This window comes from Rhinatrema bivittatum, chromosome 5 (assembly GCF_901001135.1).
Source record: "Rhinatrema bivittatum chromosome 5, aRhiBiv1.1, whole genome shotgun sequence".
In the NCBI taxonomy this organism is placed as follows: Eukaryota; Metazoa; Chordata; class Amphibia; order Gymnophiona; family Rhinatrematidae; genus Rhinatrema; species Rhinatrema bivittatum.
In genome coordinates, this window is record NC_042619.1 from 113,350,540 (window position 1) to 113,378,045 (window position 27,506).

The following is a 27,506-nucleotide window of genomic DNA, read 5'->3' on the forward strand; positions in this document are numbered from 1 at the left end:
CTAGCCTTGCCAGCAGATCCCCATTGGACCAGGTAAGTGGGAGCTGGGGGGATCCTGGCCCTGGCATTTTTCTGGGTGGGTGGGCAAGCAGGAGGCTCCGGGAGGCCTTGTTTTTGTTTTTTTGTCTTTTTTTATTGTTTGCTTTTTTTTTTTTCTTACAAATGAAATGAATTAAACAATCCACAAACTGAAATTCATGGGAAAAAGTCCTGAAAATGAATTGAAAACAAAAACTTTTTTTTTTCCTGCACATCCCTAATGACAATCACCGTAAGAGTGCAACTTGTTTTCTTCTCTAAATCTAAAACTTTTTTTAAAATATTTTCTTTAACTTTGGAAATATGAAGTAAGGAGATTCAAACTCTCTGCCTTCTCTTGCTGAGATCTGAGGAATGACAGAGAACAAGATGACTCTGAATGATATTAATAAGATGCAAAAAACAAACTTTTTCCAGTAAAAAGGAAGTCTTAAAACCAAGATCATGATATGAAGGTCCAATGGACAGAAACAATATCAGGAAATATTTTCTCACTGAAAGAGTGGTAAATGCACGGAATGCCCTCCCACAAGAAGTAGTGAAGACAAAAAGAAGTGGAATAAACAAAGATCCCAAATGGCTAGAGAATGGACATTAAGAAATGGAATAACCTATGAGTAACATTTCTGTATGGGTGTAACCTGCATGGAGTGGAAGTTAGAGTCTTAACCAGAGGGCATGGGGTGGCCAGCATGCAGCAGTAGTTTCAACCCTAAAACAGGCATGGAGGTAACCTGAACAGAGTAGCAGTTACAGTCCTAAATTGAAAGTGTGGGAGTAAGCTGCACAGAGCAGCAGATGTGGTATGAACTTGCTGGGCAAGTTGGATGGACCATTTTGGTCTTTATCTGCCATTATTTACTATATTACTATGTTAATGATTACCAGTTGCTCCATGGTCTCTTAGTTTCGCTTTTACCTAAAAATAAAAACCATGCAGTTGCCAGCTGGGACAAGCTGATTGGAAAGGGCTGAAACATGATTGATCTTTCACTTTCCTTGTCCCATCTCCAAATAGCTCTATGTCTGGCTTTTCTGCCCCATAGATTTTAAAGGGGTCTGAACTGAACGAGCCAAAAAGGATTCAGATTTTTCAGAGAACTACACCTATTTGATTTAGATGACCTAAACCAAACTGAAAATTGTCTCATTCAGATTTAATTTCACATTTGACTCCTCTGAATAAATAAACCCTAGCAGTTTTCTTGAAACCTGAAGCCCAAAAGGTAAAAATTCTGAGGGTGTAATGACAGCAACCCAAAAGATGATTCACTATTAGCCTTTGCCACCCAGTTCCCTGGATCCCATTTTTTCACTATGTCAACTGCATGGTCAAAAGAAGCATATAGCACTGAGCTTATTGCAGGGTCCACTAAATCATATACTGAACCACCGTCTGGAAAGGATAAGTTGTGTATTATTACAAACTCCAGGTTCCTTCTTAGGAACAACCCTGAAAGATGAAGTATTGCAGGCTAATATTCAATGAGCCAATGAATGGAAAACTTATTCAGCTAAAGTTAGATAGATAACTTGTCCTGAATATTCAGCGGGATTAACGTCCTGCTGGATATCCCTGAATAAATTTATTCAGCTCTTTTAGCCAGATAACTTTAAACATAACCAGCTACTTTTGAATATCGCCAAATTAGGTTTAAATTTATCTGATCATGTGTGGCCAGATAAAGTGATCGTAACCAGCTAAATTAAAAAATATATAGCCAGCTAAGTGGCTGTAGAGTAAAAAAAAAAAAAAAAAAATGCAGCATGGGCCTGGCCGTCTGAATCACTGATTTTCACCCACCCAACATATGCAAAAGGGCTCCTGCTGGACCAAGCCTGCCACCTCCTTCAAATGCTCCCAAGAAAACTCTAACAATTGAAAATCTCTCCTTTGGTTGCCAGCCTTCCCCCCTGTCCCTAACCCCCTCCCTGGTTGATGAAGATTAGATGTGAAAGTCATATCCTCCCCCTCCCAATCCTAACCATCCCACCCACCCAGTAACTCTAGAAATCCCCCTCCAGCCACCAGGATCATGGTACACTAAAATCACTCCTGGCAGCATCTAGTCATTTTATCACACTTGTATTGTCTTGGTGAGTTTGCCCTCGCTCCAGCCAAACCTCGCTATATAAGCCTATTTCCCTTATAATGATGTTCTGTCCAAACTGAGCTCCCTGCCTCCAGTTGTACTTCTTGATTGGTAGATCCACTATTACTGATATTTTATTTGTCATCTCTCTATTCCACTGGCAAGCACTGACAGGTGATCCTTACAATAGTGTTTGCCAGCACTTCTGGGAAACTGTCTTCTTGAGTACTGTGGCTGGTGATGTCAGCCTGGTGTGTGATGTCTATTCATTGTCGCTCAGCTATGAGATATTGCGCCCACGCTGCTCTGTGCACAACTGCAGCAGCTTGCATTTGTACCATCAGTTACCTCATTTGCTGGTCGTTGCTGTTTCTCATTGCTGCGTGCTGTTCTTCTGTTGGCCTTTCTGATAGCGAGGCCACTAGCTCAGGGATGAATTACAGTGACCTCCCACTTCACTTGGGAAGGATCCATTTGTGAGTTGCATTATTGATAATGGAAATGAAATTGGGCATGAGTACCTCACCTCAAATGTAATTGAAAATCGACTGGAAATGTTTTTCAGATTCATAGCTAATTGAGGACTGTGCTATTTTATTTGTGTTTGATAGCAAGTACCACTGAAGATCTGGATATATTTGATGAAAGTTCAGTCAAGCTGCGAAGTGAGTTTCCAGAAAGCTGGTGGTGGACTGCAGAGACAGTGAAAGGTCCCGGAATTCATTGGTAACATCCATATAAATATTTTTAAATCAGAAACATTTTTGTAAAAGTGTATTAGTTAAGAACGACTACTAATCTCATTAAGCCTATTTTTTTTTTCAGTTGTTGCCAAACCACATTCTTGATAAAATGAGATAATATAGATGGCATATTCTTTCATATTATTTACTTGCACTCAAGAATTCCTTGATCCACCACAAAGTGGTGGATCAAGGAAGTCAAGACATAAGAAGTAGAATAATGTTGGGTTCAGAAGTAGTGATAAATATTGCAGCAGATGTACCATATGAATTAAACAATGCTATATGCAGTGCACAAGATAACCTTTTTCGTATACATAAAGGACAAAAAGAATCAGTTTAAAACAAAGTTGCATTGCTTAGAAAATCATTGATCATTGTATGAGTATGAAAAAGTTGCTTTTGGAACCATATGATAATCATGATGATAATCCTATAGATATTTTGGGTTTATAAAACACCTCTGATTAAACAGCAACCCGACCCAGTTATATTGCAATTTCATAATTCAAAAGAAATTAGGCGGTCGCATGGAGGGAGGGGGGGATCATAGTATTGGATCCACTTGAAGTTTCATAAAGAGGAGGTCTCAATTTTATCTGTATCATCTGAGACACCGAGGATGGGTCTCCCAGGGCTTCTGCCAAGAAGGGAAGGGTTAGATCGGCTGTCATAGTTGCTGATTTGACTATTAGGAACGTAGACAGCAGGGTGGCTGGTGAGCATGAGGATTGCCTGGTAACATGCCTACCTGGTGCGAAGGTGGCGGACCTCACGCGTCACCTAGATAGGATTTTAGACAGTGCTGGAGAGGAGCCGGCTGTCGTGGTACATGGCACCAACGACATAGGAAAATGTGGGAGGGAATTTCTGGAAGCCAAATTTAGGCTCTTAGGTAGAAAGCTTAAATCCAGAACCTCCATGGTAGCTTTCTCTGAAATACTCCCTGTTCCACGCACAGGTCCCCAGAGGCAGGCAGAGCTCCCTAGTCTCAATGTGTGGATGAGACAATGGTGCAAGGAAGAGGGATTCAGTTTTGTAAGGAAGTGGGGAACCTTTTGGCGAAGGGGGAGTCTTTTCTGAAGGGATGGGCTCCATCTTCATTAGGGTAGAACTAGGCTTCTGGCACTAACCTTTATAAAGGAGATAGAGCAGCTTTTAAACTAGAACAAAGGGGAAAGCTGACAGTTGCTCAGCAGGTCATAGTTTGGAGGGAGGTATCTTCAAAGGATACTAATGAAGCATTAGAGTTAGGGCATCCCAACAGAGAGGTTCCAATAATAAGAAAAGTAGTCCAAGTGCCTAAAATTAAAAACTCACCTGAGCTAAAAGATTCCAATTTATCCCTGTCAACTGGAAAACAGAATGTAAATACAAATAAAAAACTCACTTTGAAATGTTTGTATGCCAATGCCAGAATCTAAGAAGTAAGTGGAAGAATTAGAGTGTATAGCAGTGAATGATGACATAGACTTAATTGGCATCTCAGAGACATGGTAGAAAGAGGATAACCAATGGGATAGTGCTATACTGGGGTGCAAATTATATCACAATGACAGAAAGGAGCATCTTGGTGGCAGGGTGTGCTTTATGTCCGGGATAGCATAGAGTCCAACAGGATATAGATCCTAAATGTACAATCATATCTTTACGGGTAGAAATCCCTTGTGTGTTGGGGAAGAGAATAGTAATAGGAATACATTAAGTGAAATGCTAAGAGAAATTAGGGAAGCTAACCAAACTGGTAGTGCAGTGATGGGAGAGATAAAGTTCCTGGATGGCGTAAAAGACAGTTTTATTGGAGCAATTGATTCAGGAACCGACGAGAGAGGGAACAAATTTAGATCTAATTCTCAGTGGAGCGCAGTATTTGGTGAGAGATGTAATGGTGGTGGGGCCACTTGGTAATAGTGATCATAATATGATCAAATTTGAATAAATGAATGGAAGGGGGACAGAATGTAAATCCACGGCTCTAGCACTAAACTCTAAAAAAGGAAACTTTGATAAAATGAGAAAAATAGAAAAAAACTGAAAGGTATAGCTACAAAGGTAAAATGTGTGCAATAGGCATGGACATTGTTAAAAAAAAAATATCATCCTAGAAACACAGAGCAGTTTTTCATGCATTAAGAAAGGTGGAAGGAAGGCAAAACGATTACCGGCATGGTTAAAAAGTGAGGTGAAAGAAGCTATTTTAGCCAAAAAATCTTCATTCAAAAATTGGAAGAAGGATCCATCAGAAGAAAATAGCATAAAGCATAAGCGTTGGCAAGTTAAATGTAAGACATTGAAAAGGCAGGCTAAGAGAAAATTTGAAAAGAAGTTGGCCATAGAGAAAAAAACTCACAAAAAAAACTTTTAAAAATATGTCAGAAGCAGAAAGACTGCAAGGGAGTTGGTTGGACTGTTGGATGATCAAGGATTAAAGGGACACTTAGAGAAGATAAGGCCATCAGAAAGATTAAACAATTACTTTGTTTCAGTATTTACTGAAGAAAATATTGGAGAGAAACCCATTCTGGAGAAAGTTTTCAATGGTGATGATTCAGATAACTGCGCCAAATCAAGGTGAACCTGGAAAATGTGATAGGCCTGATTGACAAACTGAAGAGTAGTAACTCACTTGGACCAGATGGTATGCACCCTGGGGTTCTTAAAGAACTACAAAATTAAATTTCAGACCTATTAGTAAAAATTTGTAACCTATCACTAAAATCATCCAAGGTACCTGAAGAATGGATGACCAATGTAACCCCTATATTTAAAAAGGGATCCAGGGGTGATCCAGGAAACTATAGACCGGTCAGCCTGACTTCATGCCAGGAAAAATAGTGGAAACAGTTATAAAGAATAAAATCACAAAACATTTAGAAAGCCATGGTTTGATGGGACACAGCCAGCATTTACTCAAGGGAAGTCTTGCCTCACAAATCTCCTACATTTTTTGGAAGGAGTGAATAAAATGTGGAGAAAGGTGAATCAGTAGATGTGGTGTATTTGGATTTTCAGAAGGTGTTCAACAAAGTCCCACATGAGAGGCTTCTATGAAAACTGAAAAGTCATGGGATAGGATGTGATGTCATTTTGAGGATTGCAAGTTGTTTAAAAGACAGGAAACAGAATAGGATTAAATGGTCAGTTTTCACAGTGGAAAAAGATAAACAGTGGCGTACCTCAGGGATCTGTACTTGGATCGATGCTTTTTAATATATTCATAAATGATCTGGAAAGGTGTATGATGAGTGAAGTCATCAAATTTGCAGATACAAAATTATGCAGAGTAGTTAAATCTCAGGCGGATTGTGATGAATTGCAGGAGGACCTTGCAAGACTGGAAGACTGGGCTTCTAAATGGCAGATGAAATTTAACATGGACAAGTGCAAAGTGATACATATAGGGAAAACTAACCCTTGCTGTAGGCATCATAGTGGATAATACATTGAAATCATAGGCCCAGTGTGCTGTGGCAATCAAAAAAGCAAACAGAATGTTAGGAATTATTAAAAAGGAAATGGAAAATAAAATGGAGGATGTCATAATGCTTCTGTATCGCTCCATGGTGAGACTGCACCTTGAATGCTGTGTGCAGTTCTGGTCACTGCATCTCAAAAAGGATATAGCTGCACTGGAGAACCTGCAGAAAAGGGCAAACAAAATGAAAAGGAACATGGAATGACTGCCCTGTGAGGAAAGGCTAAAGAAGTTAGGGCTGTTCAGTTTGGAGAAGAGACGACTGAGGGGGGGTGTGATAGAAGTCTACAAAATCATGAAAGGATTTGAACAAGTTAATGTAATTTGGTTATTTACTCTTTCAGATAGTACAAGGACTAGGGGACACTCCATGAAGTTAACAAGAAGCTCCTTTAAAACAAACTGAAGAAAATTATTTTTCACTCAGCACCTAGTTAGTTCTGGAATTCTTTGCCAGAGGATGTGATTACAGTAGTTAGTGTAACTGGATTTGGATAAGTTCCTAGAAGATAAATCCATAAACCGCTATGACCATAATTAATAAGCAATAGTAGCTTGTGATCTATCTAATGTTTGGGTACTTGTGACTTGGATTGACCACTGTTGAAAACAGGATACTGAGCTTGATCGACCCTTGGTCTGACCTAGTATGACATATCTTATGTTATGTTCTTATGTCATGACACAGAAAGACAAAGTAACCTGCTAAGATCACATGGAGAAAGTCAATGGTTGATGAGATTAGAATTTGCATCCAGAGCATTCTTTTTACTTTTATTCTGATGGTCTAGTCATCCGTAATCTTCTTAACACACAAGCATATCTTTGTTATATGGTGCTTCCCTAATCAGCTTTGAAAGTCTTGCTTGGTCATTATCACAAATGCTTCTGCCGATTTATTTTTTTTGCATTGTGTTAAATTAAGGTGATCTGAACTGTCCCTCTGAAAAATTTGCTGTGTTTTGACTTAATTTAAATCACTCTAAACTGTCTTTCTAGCTTATATGAAGATGATTCCATATTATTAGTCAATCATTTCATCTTGAAAAGAGCATATATTGACTGCAATATGATGATTCAGAATGGACAATTTCTGTATTGTTTTTCAGAAACATTAGCTGATAGTGTACCTGGTTTCAAATGTATGTTAAACTAAGCTGCCAAGGTAGAAAGAAATAGAGTATAATGCTATAATAGAACTCAGCACCACCACCACCACCCTGGGTGATCCCAAACCCATCATAAGGTTATGGCAACCAAGGATGGCCAGGCTTGGCTAGTATGGGAGACAACCAAGGATTACTCAGTTCTGCAGGCTGCAGAAGGAAACAGTAAAACACTGCAGTATCCTGCCAAGAATGTCACAGCTATGGGATGAGCCATTATCACTAAAGTCTGAAATAAAAAAATAGACGAGATAGTTGCCACCATCGACACTACTGCCACTGTAAGAGATGGTAGGAAAATATAATTTGTGGGATGTGTTATTTTTTGGGTCTGATTCAGTGTTCTAACATGCTTACAAAGTTTGCTAGGAAATAAATTGTGCCTTAGCACTTTAATAATGATTTATTACCATGTTGATGTTATGAGGGGCCTATGTACTAAAATGCAGTACTTTTACCATGTGTGATAAATGCACGTGATAAATGCATTAACCCACACCTATTTAGAACATTTGTACATATCACGTGCATAGTGATATGTACATAGTGGCATGGTAACCAAGGAGGGCCAAACCTGGCCCTCCTTGGTTACCATGGGAATATTACTGTGGCTTTCATATGCATACCAAAACCTTTGAATATATTGTGGTAAATCTCCATTTATCGCACACAGTAAATTTGAAAGATACTTTCCAAATTTCCAGTGGTTTACTACATAGACCCCCAGTACAAATAATGTATAAACCAATTGTAACATAATCCGTAAAGTGTTCTAATCCACTGCACATAGAGGCTCATTTATAAAGGGGCCTGTGCACTCAGCCGCACTTAGAGGGGGATTCATCATGCCGCGATATGTTCAGCCTAAGGAAAAAGGGGCGGGGACGATAGTGTGCGCCTCGCACACTATCGCCACCATAAAAGGTGGGGTCATTTTCGACGCTACTGCAGGTAATAATGTTTAAAACATTATCGCCCACAGTGGTACCAGAAATAACATTTCCCTAACCCCCTCCCCTTTCCCTCATTTACATTTTAGTGCCGCGATGCGGTAGTTATCGCGTGCGTTAGGGAGTTATTGCGTGAGATAACGTTCTAACGCAAGCGATAATCCCACATCGCGTTTTGTTAAATTTGTAAGGATAGTAAGGCCAACAGGCTTCAGTACCTGATGTCTTAAGCTAACGATATGCAGAGCACAGCCAAGCTAAACCAAGCACAGCCATTTCTGGACATGTGCACTCCGCATGTTAGCAGACCCATAATAACCGGCCCTGTGATTTTTGTGCCAATTATCTGCATGGAACCACTTTACCCCCTCTCCCCTATCTCTTCTCTGGGCCCTACCAATAAAAATGAGTCAAGCCCCCAACCTCCATGCCTCCAGTCACCCCCTCAGATAAAACACCCCCCTGTTCTAGAGCACCAGCCTTCCACCCAGAGCCAGACCTCTGCCAAAACGCTCCTAACCTGCCCCCCTCCCCCAAAGCTGCCACAGTGGGCCAGCGCAAGGTGGAACGTGGCCTACTTGTTTCCAGCCAGCTCGCTGTCTCCTTTGAAAATAGTGGTCCTCAGTAGTTTTTGCTTTCACCCACATGTGTCATACTTTATTTGCAGAGCACAAATGCCTCTCCTTAGTCAATGAGCTAGCAGGCCTTTCGCCTCGTCCTGCCAGCCCACCAGCCACTGTGGGGAAAAGTGGCTTCCAAAGGGGGCTCGTCCTGTTTTCTTCACGATGGAGAAAGCCAGAAAGAGGATAGTGACGGGGAGAGAGGTTTTGCATGCAATCACCTCCCCCACCCTCACACATATTTCTCTTCTACTGAGAAGCAGGGTTTGCGCTCAGCCAAGGATGCGTAGCACCACTTTCCCCCATAGCATTTAATGCACCATAGGAAACAATCCATGGAGAAGTCTGTGAAACAAATTCAACATCAGTTTGTGCAGAGTTTTACACAGAGGGATAATAACCAATCAGTTCATTATTCCCCATTACAGAATTTACCAGTGTTTAAACTGAACCCAGTCCTCAGAAGACTCTCCATTTACAGATAGGGTTGCACAGCAGGATACTAGCAACTAATTAGTCAGTCCTTTGCAACTAATGGTCTGTATAGACTAGAGATCACAAGAAAGGAAACATCCTGTCCCTTTCTCCTTTCCTTTCTCCCACTATAAGCAAGCTGGTTGCAGGGAATAAGAGGAGATTCTATTTAGCCTATGAGACAATAAAAAAACAAACAAACCCTGGTTGTGAGGAATCTGAACTGCTGCAGAATGACCTGGGGGACAGTCACAGCTCAACAATTCCTTACAAAACCCGACGATGCCAGCTGTAGTTTCACAGTAAAATTCATAAATATTTTTGCTTTCTCTGTCACAATAGCTCAGCAAATCAACTTGAGACCCTCTCATCTTCCCAGCCCCTACAGGAAATACTGTTCAGGACACTGCTAAGGGGAATCCCACGCCATTAGCTAGGAGGAGGTATAGATAATGTAATGCAAGATTCAGTACTGTCATAGATTTCTTTGTTTACTTTGTCCTGCTGAAGGGGGCACTATATATCTGAAGGCTAAGACACTGATTTACCTCCTAAATTTTATAGGTCTTTATTTTCATATGGAAATGAAAATGCATAAAATTCTAATGATATGAAAATGAGCTACATGAGAAGGGAAAAATCTCTCCTCACGATTCAATGAGATTTACAGCAAAAAAAAAAGTCTGGCCTGCCTAGGAATTTTGTGCTCCAGATTTACCTCTGCTAAAAAGCTGAGGCAAGTTTGATAATATTGTTTTCCATAAGTCCCTCAATTTTGATTTTTTTTTTTGCAAAGTTTGAGAGTTGCCTTAGAAAACTCTCCCCCCGGGGGGAAATCAATAGGCTTCTTCTCTGGTTATTTTCTCACCAATCTTTAACCAGCGTAGCTAAAGTGGATGCCAGCGCTATTTATAGAATCAGCATCAGGTCTAGTTCTTTTTTAAACAGAGGATAAATTGTACTGTATCTAATCCATTTCAGTGGTCTTTCTAAATATCCTCGGTCATTATTTTTATGCTCAAGGTCTGCACATTTTGGTATCTGCACTGTCTCAATTAATGTTAGGATTTGTAAAAGAACCCGATGGTGTGCAGTAATGTATTAAGGGGACTGTGCAATAAAATGTGCGGCTAAATATTTCTACTGTGCACCATGGTAACATAAAATAGGACTTGGCATGCTATGCAAAAATTATAAAGAAGGCATGGTATAACTTGCTTTGTGTACTGTGGCCTTAGTACTGGCATGAAAGTAATAAAAATGTAATGCCCTTTCTGGTTGTGACCCAAAATTCCCCATGCTAACCGGCCCACATAGGATAGTGGAGAAGCAGTGTGGGCAGAAGGCCTATGATGTCCCTCCTTCCTGAGAAGGCTCAGACTCTCCAGAATAGTAAGATGTTTCTGGAGGAAGGAGTGGTTGGATAGGTGGGGACTGGGAAGGTTGATGCCTATTCAGGGGATGCCTATGGAAGAAGATGTATTGCGGGAGGGGATGACTTACCAGAGTGGGTGGGTGTTGATGGTGCTCGGGAGGGGAGGAGGGAGTTTGGAGAGTCACTTAGTATTTTTTTGCTGTTGTTCAAGGGAGAAATCCCCCTATGCTAACTGCCCTAAAGTAAAAGGACCAGTTAGCGAGGGAGAATTTGGGCCATTACATGCACGTACATTTTATAAGATGTGGTGCAAGGCCGATTTTGATTTTTTTTTGCCTTTATTGGGCCCATGGCAAGTAGAAGGTGGAGGGCTGAATACTATGCTGTTTCCCAAGGGCCCAACCTGAAAAAGCTTTATTTGCAAATGATACTTCCTTATCTACAAGTTAATGTTTTGAAGGAGTGTCTTAACCTGCACATGGCATGCAATTTATAGTGTGCACACAAAGTCCTTGCCATGCAGTTTAAACTTTATTGCATAGGTCCCTAAATCCTGCTAGTTATGGATGGACTTGTGTGAATACATCACATGCTGTTTTGAAAATGTACTCCAGATAAGGCTGCACAGTATGATACTAGCAACTAATTAGTCAGAAGGATACTAGCAACTAATTTGTCAAAATTGTTATTTTCTACTATTGGCAGTCTTGCACATAAAGAGGGCAATTTTCTAAACTGTTCAGACAAGGGAAAAGTCGTTGGGTAATTTTATCCATTGATTTTGCACCAGTTTTCAAATAGAAAGTACACGCGTATTTTTCCTTTGAAAATTGACCAAGGAGAAAGTCCCTGCAGAAATTTGCACCTGATTTTTTGCAGATACTGTTTCCAACCAAAATAATAGGCGTAATTTTGAAAAGTCAACACTGCACGTATTATATGCCTTCACCTAGCCCCACCCTGGGAATGGCTCCATGAAAATGCAGGTATAAATGCATGCATTGTGGCACAACACGCTTACATTTACCTGTATGCAGGGTGAGTAATTTTCACTCTTTTCTGTACTACTGTAATGTTTTATATATTGGTCTTCCTCGGACAATAAGGCACTATAGTATGTCCAGAATTCAGCTGCTAGAGTTCTGTCTGGGATACCAATCCACCAACATATTTCTCCAGTTTTAATGAATTCCCATTGGTTACCTATTAATTGGCAGTTCAGATTTGAACGTTTGATGCTGGTTTTAAAGGTCTTAATGGCCTTGTGCCTGCTAGTTTTAATGCCTCTTTGAAATTTTATCGACAATCCTGGCCACGTAGATCAGCCTCACAAAACCTATTGGACGTTCCATCATATAGAGTAGTCAGATTAAACGAATCTTGCGAACTGCTTTTCTATGTACCAAGCCCTGAGCTCTGGAACTCCTTGCCACATCCTTTAAAAGAGGCGACTTCACTCCTAACATTTAGAAAATTGGTTAAGGGCTTCCTTTTCCAGCAAGCTTTTAAGTAATTGCTCTTATGGGCTTAGGACAGGCTTTTAAATAGCTAAGCAGTTTTATTTTTCATTTATACCATGCAATTTTTTGTTTCTATCCAGGTCTTATGGTTTTATGCAGGTTTTAGGATATGGCAGATAAGTATTATTGATTGAGACTCTTTACGGAGGAATATGTTATAATGTTTTTATTCTTTTAACTTTTGATATGCATGTTCATTTTTTAATCTTTTATGTTTTTTTGTTTTATTACTGATTTTATGGTTGTAAACATGAAAACTGCCTAGAAATTTAGATAAGCAGTACACAAATATTGAGTTAATAAATGCATAAATAAATAAAAAGACCTTTTTGAAAATCACTCTCAAAATGTTATAAGTTAATTAAAATGTTACACTGCTTCAAGATACCCAAATATTGAAAAGTCATTGACAGCAATCATGTTATCAATCTTTAGTATTGTGTTCTAGTTTTGTTTGGTTGACAAATTCTGTCTGACAGAATTTCGTTTGAAGTATCTTCATATTTTTTCTGAGATTTTCAATATTCTTTTATTTGTTTAGGATATCAAAAATAATTCCTGACTCAATAACCACATGGGAAATCCAGGCAGTTCACTTTCATGACAGAGGTAATATGTTTTATAATACTAGGAGAAAATGATCACTGGTGTATGAAGTTTTTATTTGATCAACAGAAAAGTCAGTTGTAGGCCAGGCCCCATGGCTCAGTGACAGTGCTGTAAGCCACCAAGCAGGTGCCCAACTTTGAAAGTTGAACCCACATCCACATTTTGGATCAACTAGAACTGGAAACACCATGGTGACAGCACCCATGAAGGTGGTCAGGAGGGAGCGAAAGGCATTGTGCTCTATTAATGTGTACTGAGGTTTGTGTGTAGATGCTCGTGTGAAGCGGAGAAGGTGAAGGTTAAGGGACACATGATAGCTCTAGGCTGCCTTAGTCCTGGTTTTCCCATCTCTCTTAGGCTCCATGTTGGTTTGGCCTGCTCCTAATTTATTTCCAGGATAAAAGATACTGACATTCATTACCAGATGATTAGATGAAAGACAGGAGAATACTGCACAACACATGAAGCCAGTCTACCCAATGGCCTGCAAATCATATTTTTGTTTATATTACATCATAAAGAAAAAGTGTTTCTACAGATCATACTGAATAAGCAGCCCAGAAAAACATTTTAATAAAGAGATATTGTACAGCCCATCAAAACGTTAGAGAGGTATAAAAATGCAAGATCTAAAATTCCATGCTGCAGCCCCAAAGATCATGTCATGTCCCTAATCATATGAAATGATAATTGATAGTGAAGAATTTTAGCACTGTGTACCTAGGAATATGCTGTATGTTATGAGGCACCGTAGCAGAGTATAACACATAAAATAGATTCATTGAGTACTTCAGCATCCAACCAGCAGAAGAAATAGCACTAATTCTTTAGCTATTCAAAATGTTAACTATCAAAGGTCCTCCTGGATTTTATCAACCTGTGAAATATAGGGATGATGTTATGGAATTTTTCTTGGCTAATCTGACACGTATTAGTGTTTTGCTCTTTGTCCATACATCAGTTACTGGAATCGAGACAAGTAGTTTTGAACTCTTTGTGCTTAAAAAGTTAGAAATATTTAAAATAATTTTTAAAAATCAGCTTTATAAAATGATTCACACGAAGAACAGCCATGCTCGTGTAAGTAAACATTTTCTGTACAATGATACTTCTCAGCCATAGGAGATAGTTGCAAGAATTAGTTTATGTGTTGGGATTGTGGACCCTTGGACCGGGACGAGAGTTGGTGCTATCACTGAGGGGTGGCCCCCAATGGTCCTCGTCGCCGGACGGTGGTGCAGGTGAGGACGACCCAGCTGGAGCTTCATCTATGCCAGCCCTCATTCCCCTCAGGTTGAGCCCTTGGGTACCAGGACCAGCAGGTCTTAGGTGCGGGTCGCCTCGACAAAGACTGGTGCAGCAGCAGGCAGAGGCAAAGTCAGAAGTCCGAGTCGTGGCTGGCAGCGAAGGTGCAAAACGTGGATCCAATCCGAAGGTCCGGGGCAGGCAGCAGATGAGCGAGACGAGGTACCAGGCCAGGAGTCAAGACGGGCAGCAGACAAGCAGAGACGAGGAAGCAAGCCGAAGTCAGAACCAGGAGATCGAGCCTAGGATGGGAACACAGGAACTGAGGATGAGGAGAGGCACGGAGACAGAAACACAGGAAATGGAATCACCGGAACAGGAATCAGGATCAGGATCAGAAGTCAGGCACTGAAGTAACCAGGATCAGCAACTAGCACTCCGAGGAGATGGACTTGTTGCCAAGGCAAAGAACTGTGAACTGAAACAGGGTTTAAATACTCCTCAGTCCTGACATCATCAATCGGGGCCGGGCCGAGGTTTCCTGCCGCGTCCCCTTTAAGAGGCCGGCTGAGCCGCGTGTGCACGCGCCTAGGGAGTGGCCTGCAAGAGGAGGATCGGCGGCATCCAGGGCCGCGTGGGAGCCATGCCAGTGGCTGACTCTGAGTCGGAGCATGCCAAGTGGGCAGAGGGGAGTCCCGCGGAGCTTTGGAGCAGGTAGGGGGTACCGGCCACAGGTTGCCGTGGCCAGGAGCCCCAATATTATGTGAGAAGGGAACTAGAAAAGAAAACAGAAAATTCTGAAGGTCATGGTGAAAGCTGCAGGGGGACAAGGATGGTCTTGCAGAAAAGTAATTTAAAAATGCTTCTTGTGTTCAAATGGTGTATTTTTTTTTCTCAATTTAAATCAGCTACTACAGCTCCAGGTTACAACAACTAGGAACTGCAGACAGTCCAACTGAAGTCTATCGTTTAGTCATCCAGATTCCAAATCCTTTGTCTGCCTTGCTATCTTTCCCAAGTTTTGGCTTGAAGTAATTCCTTCTATATACCGGGTACTCAATTCAGTCCCCACAACATCACATCAGATCCACCAAGGAGGGCTGAAACATTATTTAGGAAGCAGATAGATCCTTTAGAAAAGCTTGCAGAACTTCCATAACATAATTCAGTGTCCTATGTCTCTTTCAAATGTTACCCCTTCTCCGGGTGCAGGCTGCACACCGATGGGGCCATAAAATAATGTGTATTTCAGGGGCTGGATCACACAGGCTAGCTCTTTCACAGGCTCTTTCCCCAGGGCCCGAGTCCTCCTTTCAGAGTGACAGTGGTGCCTTTAGACTTCCTTTTCCCTGGGAGAGGTATAACTCTTAAACTGCTGTGAGTGCCAATAACACATGGAAACTCTGTCTGAGTGTCCAAAAAAAAAGAAATACTGTACTGAGGATGAATCAGATGAAGTAATGGCACAATTAATACAGTCCTCAGCACCACCGATGTTCTTTTCCCCAGTTACAGTCTCTTCTCTTTCTGTGCGTGGGTCTTGCAATACCTGGGCAGGGGAAACACTCCTCTTCCAGGGCTTGGATAAAATGAGGCTCCCAGGTGGTCAGGGTATCCCTTTGTTTGGGCAGGAAAAAACCCTTCCAAGCTGGCAAAGAGTCCAAATTTCTTTCTTTCCCCAGGGTGACGACTCCAAAAGGGTCTTACTCACAGTTCTCCTCTCCAACTGTCTCTCTCATCTCTCTCACTCTCTTGAATCCCATGATGGAAGGGATCCACTCTGGAACACACAGTTCTTGATGTTCCTCTGGGCAGGAAGGAAAGAGGATAGCAAAAACTCTTCCTCCTAGCTCTTCTAACCAAAAAGGTCCTTTTCACAAAATTTGATCCAAACATCAGAAGACATCTGCTGCCGGTCACCACCATTCCCCTGTCCTCCAGAAGATTGTAGAGAGGCAGGTCTTTCATATTCTGCCCCCCCCCCCCCCCCCCCCAAGGAGAGGTTTTCTTGTGACCTCTCACCTAGCAACACCAAGGGGTCTCGCAGGCTTCCTACCACAAAAAATGTACAAAACCCGAAAAACAACCTGGATGCAAACCTAGGCAGCCAGTTAGTGGATTGGTAGGGCAGCTTCCCAAACTTGCTCAAGATCATGAGGCAGGGTTTGCCTGGCTTCTTCATGTAGGCTGAAAAATCCACACAAGAAAAACACTCCTGCACCGCTACCTAACTCCAAACTCAAAAGCATTGCCGCCAGTCTCTCCGTAAATAGCTGCTTAAATAACCTCAAGGGAATGGCCATCTCAGCACCTTCAAAGGGAGGGGATGTACCGAATGGTGCCTCCCCTCAAACTCCACCTTGCTGATCCTAGCTAATGGAGTTATACTAAGGGTACTATTAGTAATGAACCCCAGTGAGCCATTACACAAATATTTTAAAAAAGCACAGTAAATCATGAAAGATCTATATTAGAACTACTGTACATTACTAATGCAAAATGTTCGTATAAATTTTACTTTGTATATTAACTGAGTTTGATTATCAATTTCCTATTTCCAGGCTTTTGTGTAGCTGAACCCAAGACTTTTCAGGCCTTCCAAGATGTCTTCCTATCGCTGAGGCTACCTTATTCTGTTAAACGATATGAGCAACTACAAGTGAAAGCCATAGTATACAACTATCAATCTGAATCTATAAAGGTAATATTACTGTAGGATATGACAATTCTATATGGCATAATTCAGTAAGTAATACATTTATAAAATGAACATTAAGCAATCTGATGGCCTAAGCCATAGGCTCTTATCTACATTGTATGCAAGTCAAAATATGTAAGTCATAATGCACGCATAGCAAAAAGAAGGAAGGAATGGTAAAGTAATATTTAGAATATTTTCTCTATTTTATTTTAGGGCAATTCTTCATTTTCAATGAACACAGAATTTTCTTGCCACAGTACTGTGACACAGTGTATTTAGGTTTAGACCCTCAGTTGAGGCCAGCCAGGCATGAGTGCATTGCAACAGTGCTATGCTGAGGCTAGGGAATGGACAGAAGGTGGCAGCTAGTGCTTCAGTGGTGTCTCCTACTGGCCAAAGTGCATTGCTGAGGTTAACCTTGGAAAAGAAATTCCTCCAGGCCTTGGGTTGGTGTGGGTCCCTACTACTGCCCCTAGCACATGGCCTGGGGTAAGGATTAAGGAAGGGATTAGACAGTAAAAGTCACAAAGACTCCCTACAGTTAACAAAAAAAAAAAATGATTGTTGATCATTGGAGCCTTTAAAAGAATACAGTAAAGAAATTCATCTGCATGGGAGTAACTTTATTAGATAAAGAAGAAGAACTGCAAAAGATTTTGATTTTTACACTGTACGATGCTATTTTGGGGTCACTTAGTTTATTTTGAAAGGACCACAATGATATTTTTAGCATTAAAAACTCCTCTCGTTTCCTTTACAATGAAATGACGCAATAAAAATGCAACAGTGGGGAAAACAATTAGAGCAGACATGACAAGGGGGGGGGGGGGGGTTAATAGAAGAGACTTGGGGGAATCCGAGCACAAAGGTGAGGGGCAAAGCATAGGATTCTGAAAGATGTGCGTGGGAAGGAAATAAAGAAGAGCTGAGTCAAAAGCTGCAGCGGATACATGGATGGAGGGAAAGCGAACGAGGCTCCAAAGAAGAGTCTTTGGGGGAGACATAGAGGGAGAGGGAGCATTCATTTGGCCCCCAATTAAACACATGAAACAATGGTAAAACAAAAAAAAATGGCTTCCACGATACATGGGCAGGAAGGATTACTGTGGTGATGCTACATAAGATAGAGGCATGCAGTTTTCTGAAAAAAAAACAAAAACACACACAAGTGATCCACTGGCCCAAGTCATGTGACTTCCTGTTAGATACAGCTTTAGTAGTGAGACCCGTTTTAATTTCGTCTGTGTGGAAGAATATTTCTCCTTTTTATTTAACTTGCAACTGTATTCAGTTAAGTTTCTCTTTTATATTCTGCGATTGGATGCTAAAAAGATGATGGTATGTGATTTGCGCAACAAACCACTAAACTCAGAAGGAGGAGCAATAGATACCAGAGATGTTTCTGTTTGTACAAAATTTACATCCCTTGGAGTGGCAACATCATCTGTACAACTCCGCCCCTCAATTTTTTACAGGCGTTGTGAGAACGCAGTAAGACAGTTCTTAGAAAAACTGAGAAAATAATTAGACATGGGAGATAAGATGAGGAGTTTGGGTTAAGGGGAGGAACCTGCATGCCTCCAAGGCCCGGGAGAAAGAGGTCTGCCGTGAGGGAGAAGGCCTCCGAGAATGGAAAGTATGGAGGTGCGGCAGCAACACATCCTCAGCATTAATAGCTCTTAGGGGTGGAGAGAAGGAAACACCCATCACTATTCAAACATTTCCGTAGTATTACCACTGTGCTGTCAAGCATTTTCTTAATATTCAAATTTTGGAAAATCAGTTTTCTTTATTCCAGTAATATCTCTCTTTGCAAACATTCAAAGAAAATCAGGTTACTCTGCATTTTTTTACTATTTCTACCCCTAAAACTCTAAAAGGTTTATTTTCAAAGGCTTATGTGTGGAAAAAAGGTCATATATGTGTGTATGTGGCCCGATCATGAGTAATGTGTATTTTAAAAAGGGGCCACACATACAATGTATATTAAAAGTGCTGTACACGTGAGCGGCATCCACATTCAAATGCAATCCACATTTTATCTTTGTGTTTGGCGTGTTGGCTTGTCTGGGTGAGTAGACACAGGAGCAGGATAGTGGTGGGAGGTAGTTTACCAGGGACAGACCGGGACCTATTGGGACCAAACTGGGACACATCTTTGTCATACACCGGGACACATAGATTCTTACAGGTTGGATGGGGAGTGAGGGTACCTGGGATAGGATCAAAAAGGGGGGGGTAGGAGTGATTGTACCTGGGATAGATAAGGCCATACTGGGTAGGAACTGGGACATATTGTTTTATAATGGGGGTAACTGGAACCCATTGGGGGTAACTGGGACATACAGGGCTATACTGGGGGGGGGGGGGTAGGAGTGTGTGTTACTGAAACATACTGGGGCCTACTGGGGACTGAGTGTCAGTAGTCTTTCAAAATGACTCTATTTGCCTTATGGATACTTATGGTATAATGGCTGAGAAGAGGGAGAGAACAGAGGAAAAGGAAGAGGAGGAGGTATCCCATACAGAGTATATAGGATAGGGCACAAGTTACACCTACTTAAATTTATGCAAAAATGTTCTGTAAAAATTAAAAGTTCAAAAGTATCAAGTCTATTTTAAAAGGCCCATGCGCGCAAATACCGGGGGTTACGAGCGTGGCATTTTAGAAATTATAAAAACAAAAAAATTGGGGATAGCTAGGGTAGGTTTAGGGTCGGGGAGGAGAGGAGAGGGGAAGAAGGAGAAAGGATAGGGTTAGGGAAGTTCCCTCCCAGGGACAAAGGGCAAAGATCCAATCGCGTCACTGCACGATTCTTTTAAAATCTCCCCCCACCCCCCTGTGCACAGAGGAGGCCACCCGCCCGCACATACGCACGTGGACATTAATAGCCACGTCCATGTGCATGCAAAATGGGAACCACACGCACATGGATGCGCACGCGGGCCTTTTAAATTAAATCTAGCTTAATATGCGAGGGTCCAAACCCTTTTGTTCTCAGGAATGCCTTTGCTCAGACCGGATAAACTTATGCATGAACATGATATAGGTGCATTGTTTACCTGCATATCAATTGGATATTTTTGTAAAAAAAAAAAAAAAAAATTTCTATGTGTAAAATACTGTTTTACCAGAAGAAATACCTTTGAAAAGGACCTTCTTCATTGCATAGTGATTAGCCAAAAGATGTAACGCTATACTATACAGTTTTTCTGATAGCCAGAAAATGATTTCAGGAGCACTGTGTTTCCTTATTTCAATAGGTTACTGTTAAAATGGAGGCAGTTAAGGAACTCTGTAGCCCAGCGTCATCGGGGAAGATTGCTCAGCAGCACCTAACTGTTCCAGCAAACTCTGCGGTGCCTGTGTATTTCTCTGTAGTTCCAATGGAGGTTGGAGAAATTCCAATTACTGTCAGTGCCTGGAGTTCTGAAGAGTCCATTGACAGTGTAATGAAAAAGCTCACTGTTGTGGTAAGGCCAGTTAACTCTAGGAATAATGTACACGAAGGGTATTAAATACACTGAAGCAATTAATCAAGCATTCTGCATAATTCTTAGATTTCTTCAGGCAGGGATAACATTTAGGAAGATGGTTAATTTTGAAAATGGAATAGTAGACTGTGCTATGAAAGGACAAATCTAAGAACTAGTGTAGCAGATTGACTTGCCAAGAAAGAGGAAGAGGAGTCAGTGATATTTATTTCTTTATTGTATTTTATATTCTGCCTTTACTTGAGCCTATATATGTGTGGTCTGCTTGGAGGAAAATGAATTAGTGACATCAGAAATATAAATGTAAATGCCTAAAAATGTAATAGCAGGTAAAGATTTCCAGACCTAGCCAGGCTGTCTGTTTTCCTTATGTATTATAATACTCAGTGCTTAAGACCTGATCCACTCAGCTTTTTTTCTCCTAGACACAGAATTGGAGACAACTTTTAATGAATCAGGCCTTTGATCTCCCCCTCCCCCACCAATTTTCTATGACTAAAGTTCTTTGGGTGCAATTTTCACAATGGGGCGACGGACTGCGAGTATTTTTATACCTAACAGCTCTGTACCCATTCTCAAAGTGAAAGTACACATGCACTTTTATTTTTACATTTGCTGTGGGTACAATGTGAAGGCAGTCACTTGTACCTGCTTTTTCTTTCTGCAAGTTGAATTTTGCTGGAAAGGTACGCACGAAGAATTGAAAATACCATCTGGGCACGCACTTTTTCTCCCCAACCTAAACACTCCTCTCTCCCCCCCCCCCCCCCCCCCCCCCCAGCAATGTCTCCTCTTAATGCGGCTAAAAGTCCATGCATTAAGGTAGGGCAATTTTTCAACAGCCAAATAACGCAGGTAAAACACTTTTTACCCATGTAAATCACTTTGAAAGTTGATTTCTTTATGACTATATTATGCTCTCTTGAATTCTGTTTTTACTCTGACACCCTTTCCTGGGAGGCTGCTCCATGCATTCACCATCTTGTCTGAGAAGAAAAGTTGCTCTGTGTTAACCCTGATTTTTTTTTCCCCCCTGGCCTCTTGTTATGACCCGCTTTCATAGAACTTTCTTTCAACAAAATAATGTTGCCTCTCCTGCATTATTTATACCTGATGTCAGGCCCAGATTTAGCCATAGGGAGCATAGGCAACTGCCCAAGGTGCCGAATGTTTAAGGTGCCAGATATGCATACCAAACAGGAGCCTGCCTTTGCTTTCTCTAGAACCATGTGCCAACACAGATTCAAAAAGTCACTGCCATGGCACTCTGTCTATGGGCAGGAAAATCATAAATCCGGCCCTGCCTCTGAAGGGTTTGAATACATCCCTCATCTTTCCCTTCTCTTTCCAGGGTGTACACATTTAATGCAAGGCAATAATATCTGCATCATTTTGGCAGGCTTACTCTGGAATGCCTCTGTTTTGTTCGTATTCCACCAGAGATGTATTCTTCAGGACTGGATAGAATATTCTAGATGGGGGGGGGGGGCTCACTGATAATTTCTACAGATGTATTAATTACCACACCACTTTTCTTCTATTGGTGATACATTTTCCTAAGCATGTTTTCTTCACCGCTTTGTCACACAGTTCAGCAAAATTAAGGTCATCCGATATGATTTAACACCACTGTCTTCAAAATGTCTTCACCTTTTTGGTAGTCATCCTGAATTTCTATACCCAAAATGCACTTTTTACATTCCTGGCTATTTCCGTAGGGTTAAAAAAAACAATAGTTTTGCCCTTGTTTTTTAACACAGGAATTACCAGGGAGGTAACATTTCTTCAAAAGAAAAGTAATTTTATTATATTTAGCAGTACAGAAGGGAAAAGGAAAATTAGCAACACATGACGGGAACAAGAAAAGTAAAGCTTGCTTTATCCTAGCAAGCATGCTAAAATGTTTAAAGGTTCAAATCATAGGATAGCATATGTCCCATCTATAAATGGAAACTAACTTTTAATTAACTAATATAGGAATTATCATGTATTACACTACTGTACAAATTTTTAGAAGTCATCTGCTTCAGTGATAAAATGTGCCATTTATTATTGATGTTGATGTGCTGAATTCAGATATGACAATTAAATCAGTTGATTGGCTAGTTTCAATGATATTTAAGTTTTTACATTTTACATCTATGTATATTGCACAGATTGGGCCAGATTTTAAGATCTACGCCCAATTTTATAACATGAGTGCACAGCCGCGCGCAAGTTATAAAATCCGGGGGCGGTGCGCGCAAGGGGGTGCACACTTGTGCACTTTGCGTGCGCCAAGCCACATAGCCCTCCTCCGTCCGAGGCCGCTCCGAAATCGGAGCGGCCTCGGAGGGAACTTTCCTTCCGCCCCCACATCTTCCCCTCCCTTCCCCTACCTAACCTGCCCCCCAACCCTACCTAAAAACTCCCCCTTACCTTTATCTGATAAATTGCACCTGCCTCTGGGCACACGTAGGTTATGCGCGCCGGCCGACGGCCAGCCCGCAATCCCGGGCACAGCGGCAAATGGCCGCTGTGCCTGGAGGCTCCAGCCCCACCCCGCCCACTCCCTACCCCCATCCCGCCCCCTTTTTCAAGCCCCGGGACATACACGCGTCCCGGGGCTTGCGCGCATCGCCAGGCCTATGCAAAATAGGCTTGACATGCGCAGGAGCGGATTCTCGGGGTTACAAGCGTAACCCTTTGAAAATCCGGCCATAATGCATAAAATAGTAGAGTTTTAATCATAAATTGTAAGCTTAGGTCATTTTGTGAATTTATGGTTGCATAATATTTCACCTGTCCTGTTTATGTAACACTTTAAAAATTAAATCAGCAACATGATATGGAAATCTGATAAAGCTCCATCTATCTAGGTATGGAGAAATGCCTTTCACAATTTAAGGTTAATGGAAAAAATGCCAATAGGCAACTCGGTTAAATGCAAGTGAACTTTCCTGGAGATTTGGAATGTATATCTTTAGATATTACCCACCAATATTCGTAGTTCAGTGTTAAATGATTTACCATTATAATTACCTATAATACACCTGTATTTCTGGAGACCAGGTTATGCTTTGTATTGAGTTCAGTTTTGAATCTACAATAATTATTCTATGATCTGTTTGCTTTCGCTCCAACTATGATATTTACTTTTCTTGATTGCTTTGCTTTGACTGTTAATTTTGGGTAGGATGAGGGAAGGGGAGGGAGGGAAGGGAAGTTGTTTCTTTGTAAAAGTTGTAATCCATCTCTATTGTTTGAGGAGAAATTTTTAAAATGTATTGTATCGTGTGTTGTGGGAGTAAGAATCACAGCATGCTGCATATTGGTTTCTTTGTATTGATGACTTATCTTAATAAACAGTTTGAACATTAAAAATTAAATCAGCAAAAGGATTAGAGAAATACAATTTACTATGAATCAAAAGGCCCAAAACTATTGGGCCTGATTTTAAAAAGCATTTGTATATGTAAAACTGGGTTTAACTCGAGTAATTGCACTTTACTCTCGTAAGAGGGCTTTTGAAAATTGCTACAATATATGCTATTGAATTGCCCATAAGATTTACTTGCCTAAGTGCACGTTACTCAAGTATAAATGGCTTTTGAAAATTGCTATGATAGTATTTTACATTTACATGCATAACTCCTTGGAAAATAACCTCCGTTATGTATGTATATTGTATGTATATAGTTTAGTCCTTATTCAGTGGCTACTCGACTCTTCTTGGCTTGTCTCTTGTATTTATTAAATGGAACATCTCTTGTCACTGTCCAACAATAGTCTGAAAGCATTGATGGGCTCCATTTGCCTTGATACAATTTTTCCTTTGCACATTCCTGGTGAAATCACTCGCCATGTTCATTGCTCACTGTGCTACAATTTGGTAGAAAAAAATCTAGATGAGAGTACAAAAAATGTATCTTTAGTGACATGTTGCAGCCAAAGCTTTTGTATGCCTTGAGGAGATATTCCACCAACTCCTTACAGTTGTCTGCCTTGTCGTTTCCAAGAAAATTTGCTTCTACTAACTGGAAGACTTTCTAAACCGTATTTATTTTGCTTACCATGCAATGCATTGTTAAATGGATCATCTCAAAGAAATTAACGAATTTGAAGGTCAACAAAGACACCTTCCTTTATCTTAGCTTCACTTAACCTTGGAAATATACCAAAGCTGCTTTAGTTTTGACCATGGGACCAAAAAGCAAGTACTGTCCACACTCAGTCATAGATTTATTCATGGATTCAGTCAAACATGTATATTAGGCATTTCTGGTTTAATTTGAGATCCTTTCCCTTCTTAACTCACTTATCCTCCACAATTCCTGAGTCAAAGGTTGTATGTGCTGACCCATAGCATATCTTGAAAACTAAAACCAATGAAAAATTTTAAACATCATTTTTGTTCTCAGTGACCCAGATTTAGTAAATTTTGACTACATTCATTTCAGAAGCATTTTGGCTGCAAACCGGTGTTATTGATTATGAATTAATTAGAAAATATCTACTTCCAAAAACTACTTATAATTGTACCAAGAATCATTTTATAGACAGAATTTTCTTCGTCCTAAACTTGGGTGAATCGAGCCCTGAAGTCATAATGTAACAATTAGTCCTCATTAGGTACTGTACTTTATGGGCCTGGTTTTCAAAGCAATTTCCACACAGTTTTAGGAACATAAAAGGCTGTTATAAAATAGTTTGGGGCTCAGTGTGCATAAAAGTACATGAAATCTAGTTTCACACATATTTTTTATACACACTAGGGAGAGGTATTCCAGGAATTCAGAGTTAACCCACACAGGTTATGCCTTCCAAAGGTATAATTTTGTGCAAGTTATTTTGTGCACATTCTAGACCAATTACCTGAGTATTTTTAAAGCAAACTTAAGTACATAAGTTCACTTTGAAAATATAGTGTAAAGACTGCATATAAAAGGTAGAAGCAGACTTTACTCCAATGTGCACAATTATAAAATTTCCCTCCCTATGTTCATCTAAAAGCTCCTATGGTTGCTGACTGGCTGATAATCCTTACCGAATACATGGGCCGATACAGTACAGTGTGCTCCAGTGGAGCGCACTGTTAGCCCGGGTTTGGATGTGCTAGCTTTACCCCTTATATAGTAAGGGGTAATAGTGCGTCGAAAACGTGCGTCCAACCCCCCCGAAACTAATAGCCTCCGCAACATGCAAATGCATGTTGATGGCCCTATTAGTTATTCCCGTGCGATACAGAAAGCAAAATGTGCAACCAAGCCGCACATTTTACTTTCAGAAATTAACGCCTGCCAAAGGCTGGCGTTAATTTCTGCCGGCACCGGGAAAGTGTACAGAAAAGCAGGCCCCCAAAATTTAAAAAAAAATTTTTTAAATCAGCCGGTGGCCTGTGGGTCGGAAGACGGACGCTCAATTTAGCCGGCATCCATTTTCCGAACTCGTGGCTGTCAGTGGGTTTGAGAACCGATGCCAGAAAAATTGAGCGTCGGCTCTCAAACCCGCTGACAGCCGCTGCTCCTGTCAAAAAGGAGGCGCTAGTCCTTATCGCCTCTTTTTACTGCGGGCCCTAATTTGCATCTTCTCCCCCTGAATTGCTCTCCCGTGACTTTTACTGAATCGGCCTGACAGTTCTTATTGAGTTATACCTGGCTATCAGACATAAGAACATAAGAAATTGACATGCTGGGTCAGACCAAGGGTCTATCAAGTCCAGCATCCTGTTTCCAACAGAGGCCAAACCAGGCTAAAAGAACCTGGCAAGTACCCAAACACTAAGAAGATCCCATGCTACTAATGTCAGTAATAGCAGAGGCCATTCCCTAAGTCAACTTGATTAATAGCAGTTAATGGACTTCTCCTCCAAGAATTTATCCAAACCTTTTTTTAAACCCAGCTGCACTAACTGCACTAACCACATCCTCTGGCAACAAATTCCAGAGCTTTATTGTGCGTTGAGTGAGAGAGAATTTTCTCTGATTAGTCTTAAATGTGCTACTTGCTAACTTCATGGAATGCCCCCTAGTCCTTCTATTATCCGAAAGTGTAAATAACCGATTCACATCTACTCGTTCAAAACCTTTCATGATTTTAAAGACCTCTATCAAAACCCCCCTCAGCCATCTCTTCTCCAAGCTGAACAGCCCTAACCACTTTAGTCTTTCCTCATAGGGGAACTGTTACATCCCCTTTATCATTTTGGTTGCCCTTCTCTGTAACTTCTCCATCGCAAGTATATCTTTTTTGAGATGCGGCGACCAGAATTGTACACAGTATTCAAGGTGCAGTCTCACCATAGAGCGATACAGAGGCATTATGTCATTTTCCGTTTTATTAACCATTCCTTTCCTAATAATTCCTAACATTCTGTTTGCTTTTTTGATTGCTGAAGCACACTGAGCTGACGATTTTAAAGTATTATCTACTATGATGCCTAGTTCTTTTTCTTGGGTGGGTGCTCCTAATATGGAACCTAACATCGTGTAACTGTGTTCCATTAAACCATGTCTTTCTGTATGCTCTGTGATTTTCATCTTTAGAATAGTTTCTACTATTATTCCCAGCACTGAAGTAAGGATCATTGGTCTATAGTTTCCCAGATTGCCCCTGGAGCCCTTTTTAAATATTAGGGTTATATTGGCCACCCTCCAGTCTTCAGGTACAATGGATGATTTTAATGATAGGTTACAAATTTTAACTAATATATCTGAAATTTCATTTTTTAGTTCCTTCAGAACCCTAGGATGCATACCATCCAGTCCAGGTGATTTGCTACTCTTTAGTTTGTCAATCTGGCCTACTATATCTTTCAAGTTCACAGTGATTTTGTTCAGTTCATCTGACTCATCACCCTTGAAAACCATCTCCAGAACCGGTATCTCCCCAACATCCTCATTAGTAAATGCAGAAGCAAAGAATTCATTTAGTCTTTCTGCAATTGCCTTATCTTCCCTAAGAGCCATGGTCTAACCGACTCCCTCATAGGTTTCTTGCATTGGATATACTTTAAAAAGTTTT

General features: G+C 40.8%; 1 protein-coding gene across 1 annotated transcript in view; it reads left to right on the plus strand.

Annotated features, from left to right (window-relative positions):
* The window catches only part of LOC115092143 (complement C4-A-like), a 274,266-nt gene that overhangs the window by 101,636 nt on the left and 145,124 nt on the right, over positions 1-27,506 (plus strand). The window contains exons 18-21 of the mRNA XM_029602749.1: positions 2,743-2,857; positions 12,996-13,063; positions 16,870-17,009; positions 20,274-20,483. Of these exons, the coding sequence (XP_029458609.1) occupies positions 2,743-2,857; positions 12,996-13,063; positions 16,870-17,009; positions 20,274-20,483 (533 nt within the window). The remainder of the gene's footprint in view (positions 1-2,742; positions 2,858-12,995; positions 13,064-16,869; positions 17,010-20,273; positions 20,484-27,506) is intronic.